The sequence below is a fragment of the Zootoca vivipara genome, chromosome Z1 (assembly GCF_965207765.1).
Source record: "Zootoca vivipara chromosome Z1, rZooViv2.hap1.1, whole genome shotgun sequence".
NCBI classification, from domain to species: Eukaryota; Metazoa; Chordata; class Lepidosauria; order Squamata; family Lacertidae; genus Zootoca; species Zootoca vivipara.
Genome location: NC_142583.1, coordinates 33941326 through 33955059, shown reverse-complemented (window position 1 = coordinate 33955059; position 13734 = coordinate 33941326). Strand labels below are relative to the sequence as shown.

Below are 13734 nucleotides of genomic sequence, written 5' to 3'. Positions count from 1 at the left end.
AAACAGTAAAGGTTTTGACAGGAGTCCCTCATGATATTCTTGCGAGGAAGCTGGTAAAATGTGGGTTGAACAAGGTAACTGGCAATATCATAGTCATCTTCAAATATCTAAAGGGCTGCCGCATGGAATATAGAGCAAGCTTGTTTTCTCCTGCTCTGGGGATCCAAACCAATCGATTTGTGTTACAAGAAAGGAGATTCCGACTAAACATCAGGAATAACTTTCTGACAGTAAGAGCTGTTTGACAGTAGAACAGACTCCTTCAGGAGGTTGTGGACTCTCCTTCACTGGAGGTTTTTAAGCAGATGTTGGATGGCCATCTGTCATGGATGCTTTAGTTGAGATTCCTGCATTGCAGGGGGTTGGACTAGATGACCCTCAGGGTCCCTTCCAACTCTATAATTCTAGGATTCTAAGTGGCTTAACGGACATGCACAAGGTGGCAATCATCAGATATGTCTAAACATTTGAATATCTATTTGTTTTATACTCTGTGTTTAATTTCAAATCCACAGCGCTAGATCCCAATGCCCTAAGTAAACACGAACCAACTATATTCCTGTATAAATAGCAGTCTTGCTACAAAACTTAAAATAATTATATATGGATTGTGAAGTATTTGTCAAACATTTCATTGCTGCCGTCACGACTAGGGTGAATTCCTTCTTGTTCAAATACGGCAAAGTGGTTCAACTGCAGATATAGTAAAAAACTTTTTTTTCCCCTCAGAGTGCAAATATTACCCACCGTATTGTTAGGATGATTGGCAGTTGTTTGTTTTGTGTAATGGTAATAGGCATTTCTTTTTAGCTATATTAGAGCTCAAATTAAGGTGGGGGCAATTTTAACCTCAAATACAAATGCAAATATTTGGGTATTGGCCTTTAGTCCTTTTCTTTTCTTTTCCTTTGAAGGTTCACAGGAACTGAAAGTTCCAACAGTTATAAGTAGCCGTTAGATAAAAATCCAAAAGTCATTATAGTATAATACCTAACGATCCCAAATGTCACAAATTAGCAAACAAGCTTCAAAGTTACAGGTGCCCAGAACTATTTTTCAAGCTGGACATTGGGCAAAACACCCACATGAGCATGTTTTTGGGTTATGCTACAGGTTGCCTCAGGGCACTAGTCTATCCCCCGTTTTATTTAATATCCAAATGAAGCCACTGGGAGTAGCAATTAGAGTTTGTCGGGGGGTCAAGGTGCTATCTGTATGCTGGTGAGACTCAACTCTATTTCTCCATAACATGTGATTCAGAAAAGGTTGTGTGGGCCCTGGGATTGGTCAACTGTCTGCTCTGGACAGGGTCGCACTCCCGCTGAAGGAGCAGGTCTGCGGGTGCTTCTGGACCTTGTTCTGTCACTAGAGGCCCAGTGGCTAGGAGCATCTTTTACCTGCTGGGACTAGTGCAACAACTATAGCCATTCCTGTTCTATTATTTTGCAACCAATGAGCTAAGAGAGGGGAGCAAAATGCACTCATGAACTCCAGCTCACATCTCAGATATTTTAGGGCATCTGAGTGGATGTGGTAACCGCGTAATTTTGTTGTTCCCGCAAAGGGACAATGACAATAAAGATTATCTTACCTTATTATCTTATCTTATAAGCTATAGCATTAGGAGGGTGTTCAGCACAGTGAGTTCACATCCATTTAAACAATCACACATATTTATTCAATTAATTACTCCGGCACTTTTCAGTGTACAGTTCTTGGAATTCTTATTTGTCTTCAGAGCAGCATAACAGGGAAAGATTAGGGTAAACATAATGCTCAAGCCTCTTCAGTGGCCTTTGCAGTGGAGAAGAAATTCCAACCTATTGTTTCTCATGTCAAAAACTAATGTGCATCCCATGGGCCCTCAAGCAAGAATACTGTTGCATGCACCCCCAATCTCTGAGTGGTGTGAGATTCTAGGTGTTCCAGGTGTGCTTACCTAGGGTTCATGGTTCCTTTCAGGAATGAGGAGCAGTGAAAACTGTCCTATCTTTATTATATATGGTTTAGTTACACATATATACAACCTGAGCCTACAGTGGAGGAGTTCACAGCATTAACACCCCAAAAGGGTCTTGTTTTCCCCATAGCTGCAGCCTTGGATTCAAGCATGCTCTCCCTCTGCCTTTTCTAGCCTGCAACCTTTTCCCTCCTGGGTCACATCTCACATATTTTCAACTCTAAAACTCTGGCTTTTTGATCTTCTAACTATCTCAGAGCTAAGGAGTGGCCCTACCAACTTGGTATCTGACACAGAGCTCCCTCTCATTGGCTTTCTTAATAGCCTATCAGATTCCTTAATGGGTGCATCACACACCCCAGAACACATGCCATGCCCCTGCGGGCGGCACACCATGCCCTTGCAGACGGCATACCACGCCCCCGGGATGCACACCATGCCCCCGCGAGCAGCGTGCTACGCCCCAGGGGGCACCAGCCACGCCTCTGCCTGCTCTCCGCCCCCAGTAATGGAGTGTGCAGCTTCGCAACTGATTATAGTTGTCTGGCAACCACAAACTCATAGCACTACTAATATTGATAAAATATTGAACATTAAATAAATGGTAGTAATTACTGCGCTACGTTGGAACTCATAGAAACTCAGGGGGCTGAGATACTTTAACAATCAATATCAATTACATGTTAATGCCCCATGATAGCTCAAATAACAAATTCCTTTATATATATTTTTAAAATCCTAATCTTTCTGGATAGAATGTGTTTCTTTTTTCATGTCCTGTCCACATAACTCATGAAGTTAGGAATCACTGCTCTGTTATAGGAAATGAATTCACGATTGCACATTTCTATAGCCAGGTGAACATTTTCCTATTATAATAATTTATTATTTATACCCCGCGCATCTGGTTGGGTTTCCCCAGCCACTCTGAAGTTGTTTGCTGTGAGTTTTCTTTTTTTAAGGAAACGAGGAGAAAAATCGCTCCTATGAAAGTTAACTCATGCTTTTTGTTAGAAAAGACCTACTTAAATGAGATTATGCTTGTCTAATCACTTCCCAGTCAGTAATTTAAAATAAATCAATTTTAGCTGTATTGATAAAATGATTATTTTGGTCATAATAGCTTTGATCAAAGCACATGTTTCCCAACTTTAGTCTGTAACAGACACAGAAACAGGAACCTGGAGTAAAAAAGGAGAGACAGTCTGTTCTTTGAAACTTCCCACACACACCCCTCTTTTTTCTGAGTTGGATGGCTCTGCTCAGATAGAGAGAGCGAGAGGTTGCAAAGGAGAATTAGAGACAGAAAGCAAGGAATGGAATGGAAAGGAAGCTTCTTCTAACCAGAAACAGAGACTGCTGAGGTTTTGTATGAAATCTGTGGGACAACACTAGTTCTTTATTTCTCTGAAGCAAGACAGAGATGCCATCTAGCTGGTTCTTCTTATTCTTAGCTATTGAAGTGAATGGTGAGTACGCTTACTAGTTTCTATGTTAACACTGATAGGTGGGAAACTCCAACAACTGACTTTTTGTTAATGAGTCATTATGATTTTCTTTTTAAAAAAAGAAAGAAAAGAAACCCTGCACAAAGATTGCCACAATTCTCTGATGGATATCTGGAGTTTTGAGAGAGTGGCATTTCAGATGTATTAGAAATGCAAACGTTAGGTTTGTTCAGCAGCTGTTAGCACACCAGCATGCCAATACACACCGTCTTTTCAATGATCTGTAAGTGTATACTTAGCTCTGAATTCTAGAATCCCAGCACTGATCTTAAATACAGCTTCGGTCTGGCTGCAGAGCTGCATTCAGAATTCGGTGCTGCTGCTAAGAATTACAGTATACCATGGTAGCTGTGGCTGGTTTTGTATTAGACTCTTTGCTTTTTAGAAGTTTTCAGTTGTTTTAATATTCTGTTTCAAAGTAGTGTGCATGTCCAGCTGGTTGAAGCTTACCACAGGATTTTTATCCCTGCCATGAGAAGTACCTGTAATAGCAAATGGGAAAAAAACTGGCAAAGTTTTGATCACCAGTCACTTCTGTGTGGCTTCGTTGACTTAAGTTATGCTAGCAGGGAGGGTGCCTTGCAGGTCCTCTAAGAAATGTCTAATTGCTTTGAAGATTTGTGGGATGGTTGTGCCGCATGATAATATTAGCTTTGGCTTATATTTGGCATAGAAAATACTGTAACTGGTAAATGTGACTGTGAATGCCTGTGGCTGAGATGGTATATAAAAAATTCTATAATATTCTGGCTTGGTTTTGACCAATAAATTTATTTCACTTTTCTTAAACTTTAGATAGATGGATGGATAGATGGAGCTATAGTTGAAATACATATCTATGTGGAGGGAGGAGAATACCTTTCCTAAACAAAATTATGGTCCTGTATACAGTGGTACCTCGGTTTATGAACAGAATTGGTTCCGGAAGTCTGTTCATAAACTGAAGCGTTCATAAACTGAAGCGAACTTTCCCATTGAAAGTAATGGAAAGTGGATTAATCCGTTCCAGACGGTCCGCGGAGTAACCGTTCATAAACTGAAGCGAACTTTCCCATTGAAAATAATGGAAAGTGGATTAATCCATTCCAGACGGGTCCGCGGAGTACTTAAACTGAAGCGTTCATAAACTGAAACATGGGTGTAATTGGTTCCGGAAGTCTGTTCATAAACTGAAGCGTTCATAAACTGAAGCGAACTTTCCCATTAAAAGTAATGGAAAGTGAATTAATCCGTTCCAGATGGGTCCACGGCGTTCATAAACCAAAAATTCATAAACCGAGGTGTTCATAAACCGAGGTTCCACTGTAATGCAAAAGCAACTTAGAAAGAACATCTCAATCAACTGAGTTGTCTCTTTAATCATATGTCTTTGAAAATTTCAAAGTGACCTATGCTGTCCATTCACCTGCTTAGAGACATGGGTTGGAGACAAAGGCTTCTTCTTCCGTTAGGGAAAGGCTTCCTCTGGTGAAGAAGGGAACCTCTGGAGCCAATCCAAGTCTTCTCCACAGACATCTAAACCAGGCATCCCCAAATTGCGGCCCTCCAGATGTTTTGGCCTACAACTCCCATGATCCCTAGCTAACAGGACCAGTGGTCATGGATGATGGGAATTGTAGTCCAAAACATCTGGAGGGCCGAAGTTTGGGGATGCCTGATCTAAACAATACTGGGCTCCCCCGTGGCAGTGAGGCTGCAGCCTTCCTCTCCCTTCAGTTGCCTCAGGCGTCAAATGCTGATGATCTTCAGGATCTTTAGCCCTTCCTCCAGCTCTCTGGTTCTGCTGAGCTGGGTGTATCATACAGCCTGTCAGGCACTCCTTAAACTAGCCTGCTGTCCTCAGGCATGGTGGAAGATGCGGTCTTAGTGCCAGTGTTGAATTAAGATTCTTCAGCTAGTCCTGTCAGTTTCTATACATGTTAGTATTATGTGCGATGTTGTCCTTTGCCTGAGGCAGCAAAATGGAAGGGATCGGGCGGTGATGGCAGGCACTGTGCCTGCTTTGGCCATATACCTTAGGCCAAGTAACTGTAGATGGAGGAGATAAAGTTGGCAAAGCATTTTGCACACCAGAGTGAGGCTTAAGCAATGGTGTTATTGATAACAGCAGTGCACCTTTTCGGGTAGGTGAACATGCACAATGCAGCATTGGTCCAATGTAAGGCATTCATCCATAATCCCAATCATGTTGCTAGCACACCAGCTTCAGTAGTCTGTGAGCAGCATGTATTAATGAGCACACTGTTGTCCTTGAGTTGCATGCTCTGTTGCACAGAAAACGTTGTTAGAGTCCAAACAGCGATATGGGAAGAATGGGAACTAACATCAAACTGAAAGAAGAACAAGGGCTTAGGTTGTTTATTAGAAAAGCAAGCAGTTAGGCAGCTATTTGCTGTGGAATTTGAGTCTCTTGCTTCTCTACATACATATCCACAATGACTAAGATATTAGAGAATGCCCTCTAATATTATGCAATAAAGCCAGGTGGGGAGGGAGGGAAATAAAAGTTTTAGCCTTCCCTGCAAAATAAGTTATTCCTGATTCATGTCAGACTATTATTATCATTTAATTCTATTTATTTATACCCTGCCTTCTCCCCATACTGGTGCTCAAGGCTGCTTACAGATAAAGAGAGAAAGCTAAAATCATAGAAAAGATAGTCATTAAAGAGGAAGTCAACACTAATAGATTTAAACCAATATAAAATATGTTAAAAATACAGATAGCACAGCAACAGCAACAAAAAGCATCACAGCAGTAGCCCTTTCCTTTCAGTTCTTAAAGGCCTGTTGAAATAAAAAGGTTCAGGCCGGCTCTAAGGCAAGGCTGGATGGTGCAATGCGCCAGGGCGCCAGGGTGCCAGGGGGGGCACCGCGCTGCTGTGCCCGTGGCAGCCGTGCTGCGTGCTGCGCCCACCAGACAGCCGCACCAGTAAACGGGGCAGGGGGGCGCCGGAGGGATCTTCGCACCACGGCGCCAGGGTGCCAGATACGCTTAAGACGGCCCTGAAAAGGTTGTCACCTGCCAGCTAAAGATCAACAAGGAGGGAGCCAGTCTTAACTTCCCTAGGAATGGCATTCCAAAGTCTCTGCTCAATGTTTCCAAACTGCATTTCTTTTTAACTGCACTGTTGTTTCAGTTTTCCTCTTGGTCTTTCCATGTATACACCTTTCATTAGTTAGTTAGTTAGTTAGTTAGTTAGTTAGTTAGTTAGTTACGGTAGTGTTATGTACTGAGCTGAATCCTAGAACAATAGGATTCAGAATCAGCGGGAGCTACCCAATCCAACGCCAGGTGGAAGTGAATCCGCAACCTGATTGGCCTGCTGGAGCAGCCAATCAGGCGGCTGGCAGAAGTGAATCTGCTACCTGATTGGCCTGGAGGAGCAGCCAATCAGGCTGCAGGCAAAAGTCAATCCACAATATAATTGGCCCACAGGTGTAGCCCTGAAGTAGCCAATCACGCAAGGCCCATTGTGTAAATAATGTATATAAGCAGATGGTTTTGGGAAAAGAGCCATTCGTCTTCTCTTCTCCTCCTTGATGACTATGAGCTGAATAAAGAGCATGAAATTCACTCTTGACTCCGAGTATATTTCACTGGCGACGAAGGTGGGATCCTGCTGAGCTGACCGCCACCACGCACTGCACCGCAGCACCGCCACCTGCTGCACCGCTGCATCGCATCGTGCATCCAGGCTTCAGCTCCAGGACCCAAGGAACCCAGAATGGCAACCGACAGCAGCTTCTTGCCATTCAAACCAGCATCAGGAGACTGGGAAGGGTACGCCGCCCGTTTCAACTTCCTCCTGCAAGCGAAAGAAGTCACCAACGATGCCATGAAGAGGGCGACATTCTTCAGCGTCTGTGGAGAGGAGACGTTTGAAATCGCCCGGGCTCTCCTTGCACCTAGAGATGTCGCTACCGTCTCTTACAAAACAATAATGGAACGGCTGAAGGAGCACTTCTCACCACAGCCCTCGGTGGTAGCTTGCCGAAATGCCTTCTACGCAAAACGGCAAGCCCCGGGGGAAACCATAACTGGGTTTGTGACCTCCCTCCGCCAAGCCGCCCGGTTATGCAACTTCTCAGAATTGGAGAACATGCTTCGTGACCGCCTCGTCGGTGGCCTGAGGGACGAGATGTTGCAACGACGCCTCTACGCCAAAAAAGACCTCACGTTCCAGATTGCTCTGGAGGAAGCCCTGGCAACCGAAGCCGCCGAGAGGTCAACGCAAGAGGCACGACCGGCCCCGCCATCCCAACCGAGGGTCTACCACGAAGACCTCACCGACGAATCCGAATCTGACAGGGAGGAAGTACACCGAGTACAGCGGCGCACTCAAGCAGCACACACACCACAGCAGCCTCGACGAGAAGGAGGGAACTGTGCAAGCTGCGGGGAGAACCACGAGAGGAGGACCTGTCGTTTCCGCAACGCAGAGTGCAGGCAGTGCAGAAAATTGGGACACATCGCCCGGGTGTGTCGGGCTCGACTCACCCGTCGACAAGCATCAGATGACCGACCCAGGAGCCCCAGGTCACATGGCACCATGCACCAAGGCAACTCGACAGAGATCACGGACTACCAGGTATTCCAGTTGCCCCATCCCAGCACAGAGAAAATTTATATAGAGGTACAGATAGAGGGAGCCCCATGCCGCATGGAGCTGGACACGGGTTCAACTCTATCCATAATCTCGGCCCGAACATTAAGGGAACTGTGCCCTAATGGGGGTCCCAAACTAAGGCCGGCCCCATTCACCCTCCGGGACTTCCAGAAACGTAAGGTCCCTACTATGGGGGTGGGGACCTTCAGGGTGCAATATCGAGGGCGAAAGCAACAATTGGACTTGCTGGTAGTTAAGGGCCCCTACGTTAGCTTACTGGGACTGGCATGGTTTGGACCTCTGGGGCTAGCCGTTACCGGGGTGAACCGCACTAGCTTACAAGTGGACGTGGACGCCATATGCAAAGAGTTTCCAGGGGTTTTCGATGGGGCATTGGGACGATATACTGGACCCCCCATTGCCCTACAGCTAGACCCCGCTGTACGACCCATCAGGCACAAGGCCCGCCGGGTCCCGTTTGCCCTGAAACCCCGCATAGACGAGGAATTGGACCGGCTCGTGGAGCAAGGAGTGCTGGAGCCGGTGCCCAACGCCCCCTGGGAAACTCCAATTGTCACACCCGTCAAGCCTAACGGTTCGGTCCGCATCTGTGCAGACTACAAATGCACCATAAACAAGGCTCTCACGGCCCATGCATACCCAGTGCCAGTGGTCAGCCATGTCCTCGCCACCCTGGCTGGGTCAAAAATCTTTGGCAAACTGGACTTGGCCCAAGCGTATCAACAGTTGCCTGTGGACGAAGCCACAGCAGAGGCTCAGACGATTGTGACGCACAGAGGGGCATTCAGAGTAAAGCGGCTGCAATTTGGCGTTAGCGTGGCACCAGGCATATTCCAGAATCTAATGGACTCTCTCCTTAAAGGGATTCCTGGTGTCACCCCCTTCTTCGATGATGTACTGATCGCCGGGCCCACACCAGAGGAATTTGAGGACCGCCTCCGCTCCGTCCTGCACCGTTTCCAGACGGCGGGCCTCAAGGTGAAGCGGGAAAAGTGTTTACTGGGAGTGCCGCAGGTGGACTTTCTGGGATTTAAGGTGGACGCAGAAGGGGTCCATCCAACCGGTGACAAGGTACGGGCCATTTGTGAGGCCCCAGCGCCCAAGAGCAAGCCCGAACTTCAGTCATTCTTGGGACTATTGAACTTTTACCATGCCTTCCTTCCCCATAAGGCAGCGGTAGCGGAGCCCCTACACAGACTCCTAGATAAAAGGGCCCCTTGGGTGTGGGGCCAGCGACAAAGGGCCGCATTCCAGGCAGTCAAGGACTTGCTCGTCTCGAACTCGGTCTTAGCACACTTCGACGAGAGGCTGCCAGTGGTGCTGGCATGCGACGCCTCTCCCTATGGCATCGGCGCTGTCCTGGGACACCAACTCCCGGATGGAAGAGAGGTGCCGGTGGCATACTTCTCCCAGACGCTTGCTGCAGCCGAACGAAACTACTCACAGATTGACAAGGAGGGTCTGGCAATCGTGAAGGGCGTAAAAAAATTCCATGATTTCTTGTACGGGCGGCCCTTTACCATAGTGACTGACCACAAGCCGTTGCTTGGCCTGTTTGCCCCTGAGAAGCAGACCCCCCAAGTGTTGTCTCCACGTGTCCTCAGGTGGTCAATTTTCCTTGCCGGCTACCAGTATGCACTAATCCACCGCCCTGGGAAGGCGATGGGCCACGCAGACGCCCTCAGCAGGCTACCACTACCAGAAACAGGCCCCGACCCAGCGCCTGCGCAAGAGGTTATGACCCTGGAGCTGCTTCCCGACCGACCCATTCAGGCACAAGAAGTTGCGCACCATTCCACAAAAGATAGGGTCATCTCCCGGGTCCTGGACTGGGTGTGGCGAGGATGGCCCAGCAGCAGCCCCGGGCCAGAATTCGCTGGCTACACAAACCGCAAACATGAACTGTCGGCCCACAAGGGGTGCCTGTTATGGGGAAGCAGGGTTGTTGTTCCCCAGCCCCTCCGCAAAAGGGTCCTCACAGCCCTACACGAGACACACCCAGGGGTAGTGAGGATGAAGGCCCTTGCCAGGAGTTATGTGTGGTGGCCGGGGATTGACAGAGAGATAGAGGCCTGGGTCCAACACTGCCAGACCTGCCAAGAATCCCGCCCGGATCCCCCAAGGGCCCCAGTCCAGCCCTGGGAGTCCGCCCGACATCCATGGTCACGCTTGCACGTGGACTTCGCTGGCCCCTTCCAGGGAAAAACATTCTTCATAGTGGTGGATTCCTACACCAAATGGCTGGAGGTCGCACTGGTACCATCCACTTCTACGGCGGCAGCCATCCGGGTACTACGTAAGCTGTTTGCGACCCACGGGCTCCCTGACACCCTCGTCTCGGACAATGGAACCGCATTCACGTCAGAGGAGTTCCAGACCTTCACAGCGCAGAACGCCATCCGCCACATCCGCTCAGCACCATTCCACCCTGCCACCAATGGCCAAGCGGAGCGCATGGTGCGGACCACCAAGGACAGCCTCCGCCGCATGACACAAGGGGACTGGGAATACCGCCTTGCCGCATTTCTTCTAGCACAGCACAGCACCCCAAGCACAACGACGGGCCGGAGCCCAGCTGAATTACTAATGGGCCGGCGCCTTGCAACTAGACTGGACCGACTTCACCCCGACAGAGCTCAGGATGAGGTAGTGGTGGGGAAAGGCAGGAACCCCCGGACATTTGTGGCCCAGGACCCAGTGTATGCAAAGAATTTTGGGGCAGGCCCAGCATGGGTACCCGCCACAGTCACCAAGGTGACCGGTCCCGTGTCGTACGAGGTACTAACGGAAGGGGGGCAATGTTGGCGCCGCCACTGCGACCAGATACGGCGACGATTCCCAGGAGGAACCCGGGAGGAGAGCGGGACAGAGGGGTCCCAAGGGGACAGCAGGGCAGTGAGGCCTGTAGAGCGAGAGGGGTGGGCAGAGGAAGCAGAAGCAGTAGGCACAGAGGGGCGCCCCGAGGCTGGAAGGACACCGGAACCAGAGCTACAACCTAGTGGTTCAGTGGCGCCAGACCAGACAGCCCCGGCACAGCCAGCAGCCTCGGAACACGAGCCAGAACCAGAACCCCTGACCAAGGAACACCCCAGGCCACAACGCACACGGAGGCGGCCAGCAGACCTTGGGGACTACGAATGCAACTTCCCGGGCAGGACTGGAACTTAGAGGGGAGGGGTGTTATGTACTGAGCTGAATCCTAGAACAATAGGATTCAGAATCAGCGGGAGCTACCCAATCCAACGCCAGGTGGAAGTGAATCCGCAACCTGATTGGCCTGCTGGAGCAGCCAATCAGGCGGCTGGCAGAAGTGAATCTGCTACCTGATTGGCCTGGAGGAGCAGCCAATCAGGCTGCAGGCAAAAGTCAATCCACAATATAATTGGCCCACAGGTGTAGCCCTGAAGTAGCCAATCACGCAAGGCCCATTGTGTAAATAATGTATATAAGCAGATGGTTTTGGGAAAAGAGCCATTCGTCTTCTCTTCTCCTCCTTGATGACTATGAGCTGAATAAAGAGCATGAAATTCACTCTTGACTCCGAGTATATTTCAGGTAGTTAGTTACATTTCTATCATACTTCTTCCTCTTGCCATCCCCCCACAACCCTGTGAGGTAGGCTAGACTAAGAGGCAGTGACTGGTCCAAGGTCACCCAGTGGATTTCATGGTTGAGTGGGGATTCGAACCCTGGTCTCCCAGGTCCTAGTCCAACACTCTAACCACTACAGCATTGTGACTTCAGTATCAAAGTGATTCACATGCAAAAGTTTGCAGCTAACACTGAACATATTTTTATAAGAGGATATTCTAAGTCATCTCAAGACAGCTTTTCTGTGACAGTTTGATTTCCATATACTCTGTCTTATCCTTTGGCAATTTCCAGTATTGTCTTAGATGACTCACCTAGCATATTTTTAACTTTGGAAAAATCTTGTTTTAGGTCCTAAAGCTCCAGAGACATGATTGTTATTATAAAAGAAGTGCCAGCATGATCAATGTCACATATAAAGCTGGTGGCTGAACAAAAAGTCTGCATCTAAAATGACATTAAAAGAGGGAGAAGGAAACGTCACTTTTGCACACAGAAATACACGGCAAAGGCTCTATTTCCTCAGGAAAGGCATTTTTAATAAGGCTGGGATGAATTCTCTCCCCTGTTTCTCAAAATTCTCTACAAAACAGGAGCCAGTTTTCTGCTGCTTCCGCAAAGGAGGTGGAGAAATTTCTCTTAAAAAAATCAAGTGTCAGTTACTGCTTAGTTTACTAGGCCTCACCAGAAGTGTAGTGCAAACAATGGGGAGCTGTGGAGAGCGTGGTGCCCTGCCTGGAATGCCTTGTGACGCAAAAAAACAAAAAACCCCATAGTATAAAAGATGCTACGCTAACGTTTTTCATTTCTGTTTATGAGCAACATTTTGTTTAAAAGTGTGCCAGAAGGGAAGGAGCAAAGCCATTCCCGACTGATTGTGAAAACGCAAGAGTTATGTTCCAGATGTTTATTTCAGGAGTCAAAGTCTCATTTCTGTGCTTTCACCCAGAACTGTATCTCTGGAATGAAACAAAAACAGTGAATACTAAATATGTGAATAATCACAAATGACCACCCAAATACAGGAAGGACACAAGCTGTTATGTTATAAGAGTATTCCTCTAAAAGTGTATAGTTCTGAACATAGCTAGCTGAATGGACACTTTTTATTCACTCGGCACTGGCTGTGAACTCTCTCCATGTGGTAGAAGAGGAGACAGGATTGCTAACAAGATTTTCTGCAACCAGGATACAGTGGTACCTTGGTTTACAAACACAATTGGTTCCGGAAGTCTGTACTTAACCTGAAGCGAACTTTTACATTGAAAGTAATGGAAAGTGGATTAATCCATTCCAGACGGTCTGTGGAGTACTTAAACTGAAGCGTACTTAACCTGAAGCAAACTTTCCCATTGAAAGTAATGGAAAGTGGATTAATCCATTCCAGACGGTCTGTGGAGTACTTAAACTGAAGCGTACTTAACCTGAAGCAAACTTTCCCATTGAAAGTAATGGAAAATGGATTAATCCGTTCCAGACGGGTCCGCGGAGTACTCAACCAGAAGCGTACTTAACCTGAGGTATAGTGTAATTGGTTCCGGAAGTCCGTACTTAACCTGAAGCGAACTTTCCCATTGAAAGTAAATGGAAAGTGGATTAATCCGTTCCAGACAGGTCCGCGGAGTACTTACGTAAACTGAAAATACTCAAACCGAGGCGTACTTAAACTGAGGTATGACTGTACTGTCTTGTGCAGGGATTGAGACCTCTGCCCCCTCACAAAAGAAGTCACAAAGTTGCATATGCTTTGTGTCGTATCTATATTTGTATCCTCTTCTGCACATGGGGTGGAGGGCCTAAGAGTAAATCAGGGGCCACACATGAGTAATAAGATGTCCAACAGACAGCATGTCAACAGGTGAAGCTCTTCTCATCATTGTATTGCAGTACTGCCCCTGGAAATGCTCAACCTGTTGAATTTATTTCTGCCCACACAGCTGTCAAAAACATGAACCCTGCTGTTCTCCAAAGCTAAGCCTACACCAGGCAAAGAATTCAAGTTACATGAGTTGCAAATCAGTTGTGTTGCTGTGTAGGGCTTTTGT

The 13734-nt window shown here is 47.5% G+C and overlaps 1 protein-coding gene across 8 annotated transcripts in view; it reads left to right on the top strand.

Moving 5' to 3' along the window:
- RXFP1 (relaxin family peptide receptor 1) overlaps positions 1 to 13734 on the top strand; it is a 54062-nt gene that overhangs the window by 17460 nt on the left and 22868 nt on the right. For 3 of the 8 annotated variants that reach the window (XM_088661077.1, XM_060278675.2, XM_035114132.3), the window contains exon 1: positions 3221 to 3429. The exons of 1 other annotated variant lie outside the window; for it this stretch is intronic. In XM_088661077.1, coding sequence (XP_088517203.1) covers positions 3384 to 3429 — 46 coding nt within the window. In that variant the 5' untranslated portion in view covers positions 3221 to 3383. Of the gene's footprint in view, positions 1 to 3220; positions 3430 to 13734 lie in introns of those variants that run through there. 4 more of the 8 variants (XM_088661073.1, XM_088661078.1, XM_088661074.1 and 1 more) reach the window with 2 other exon arrangements.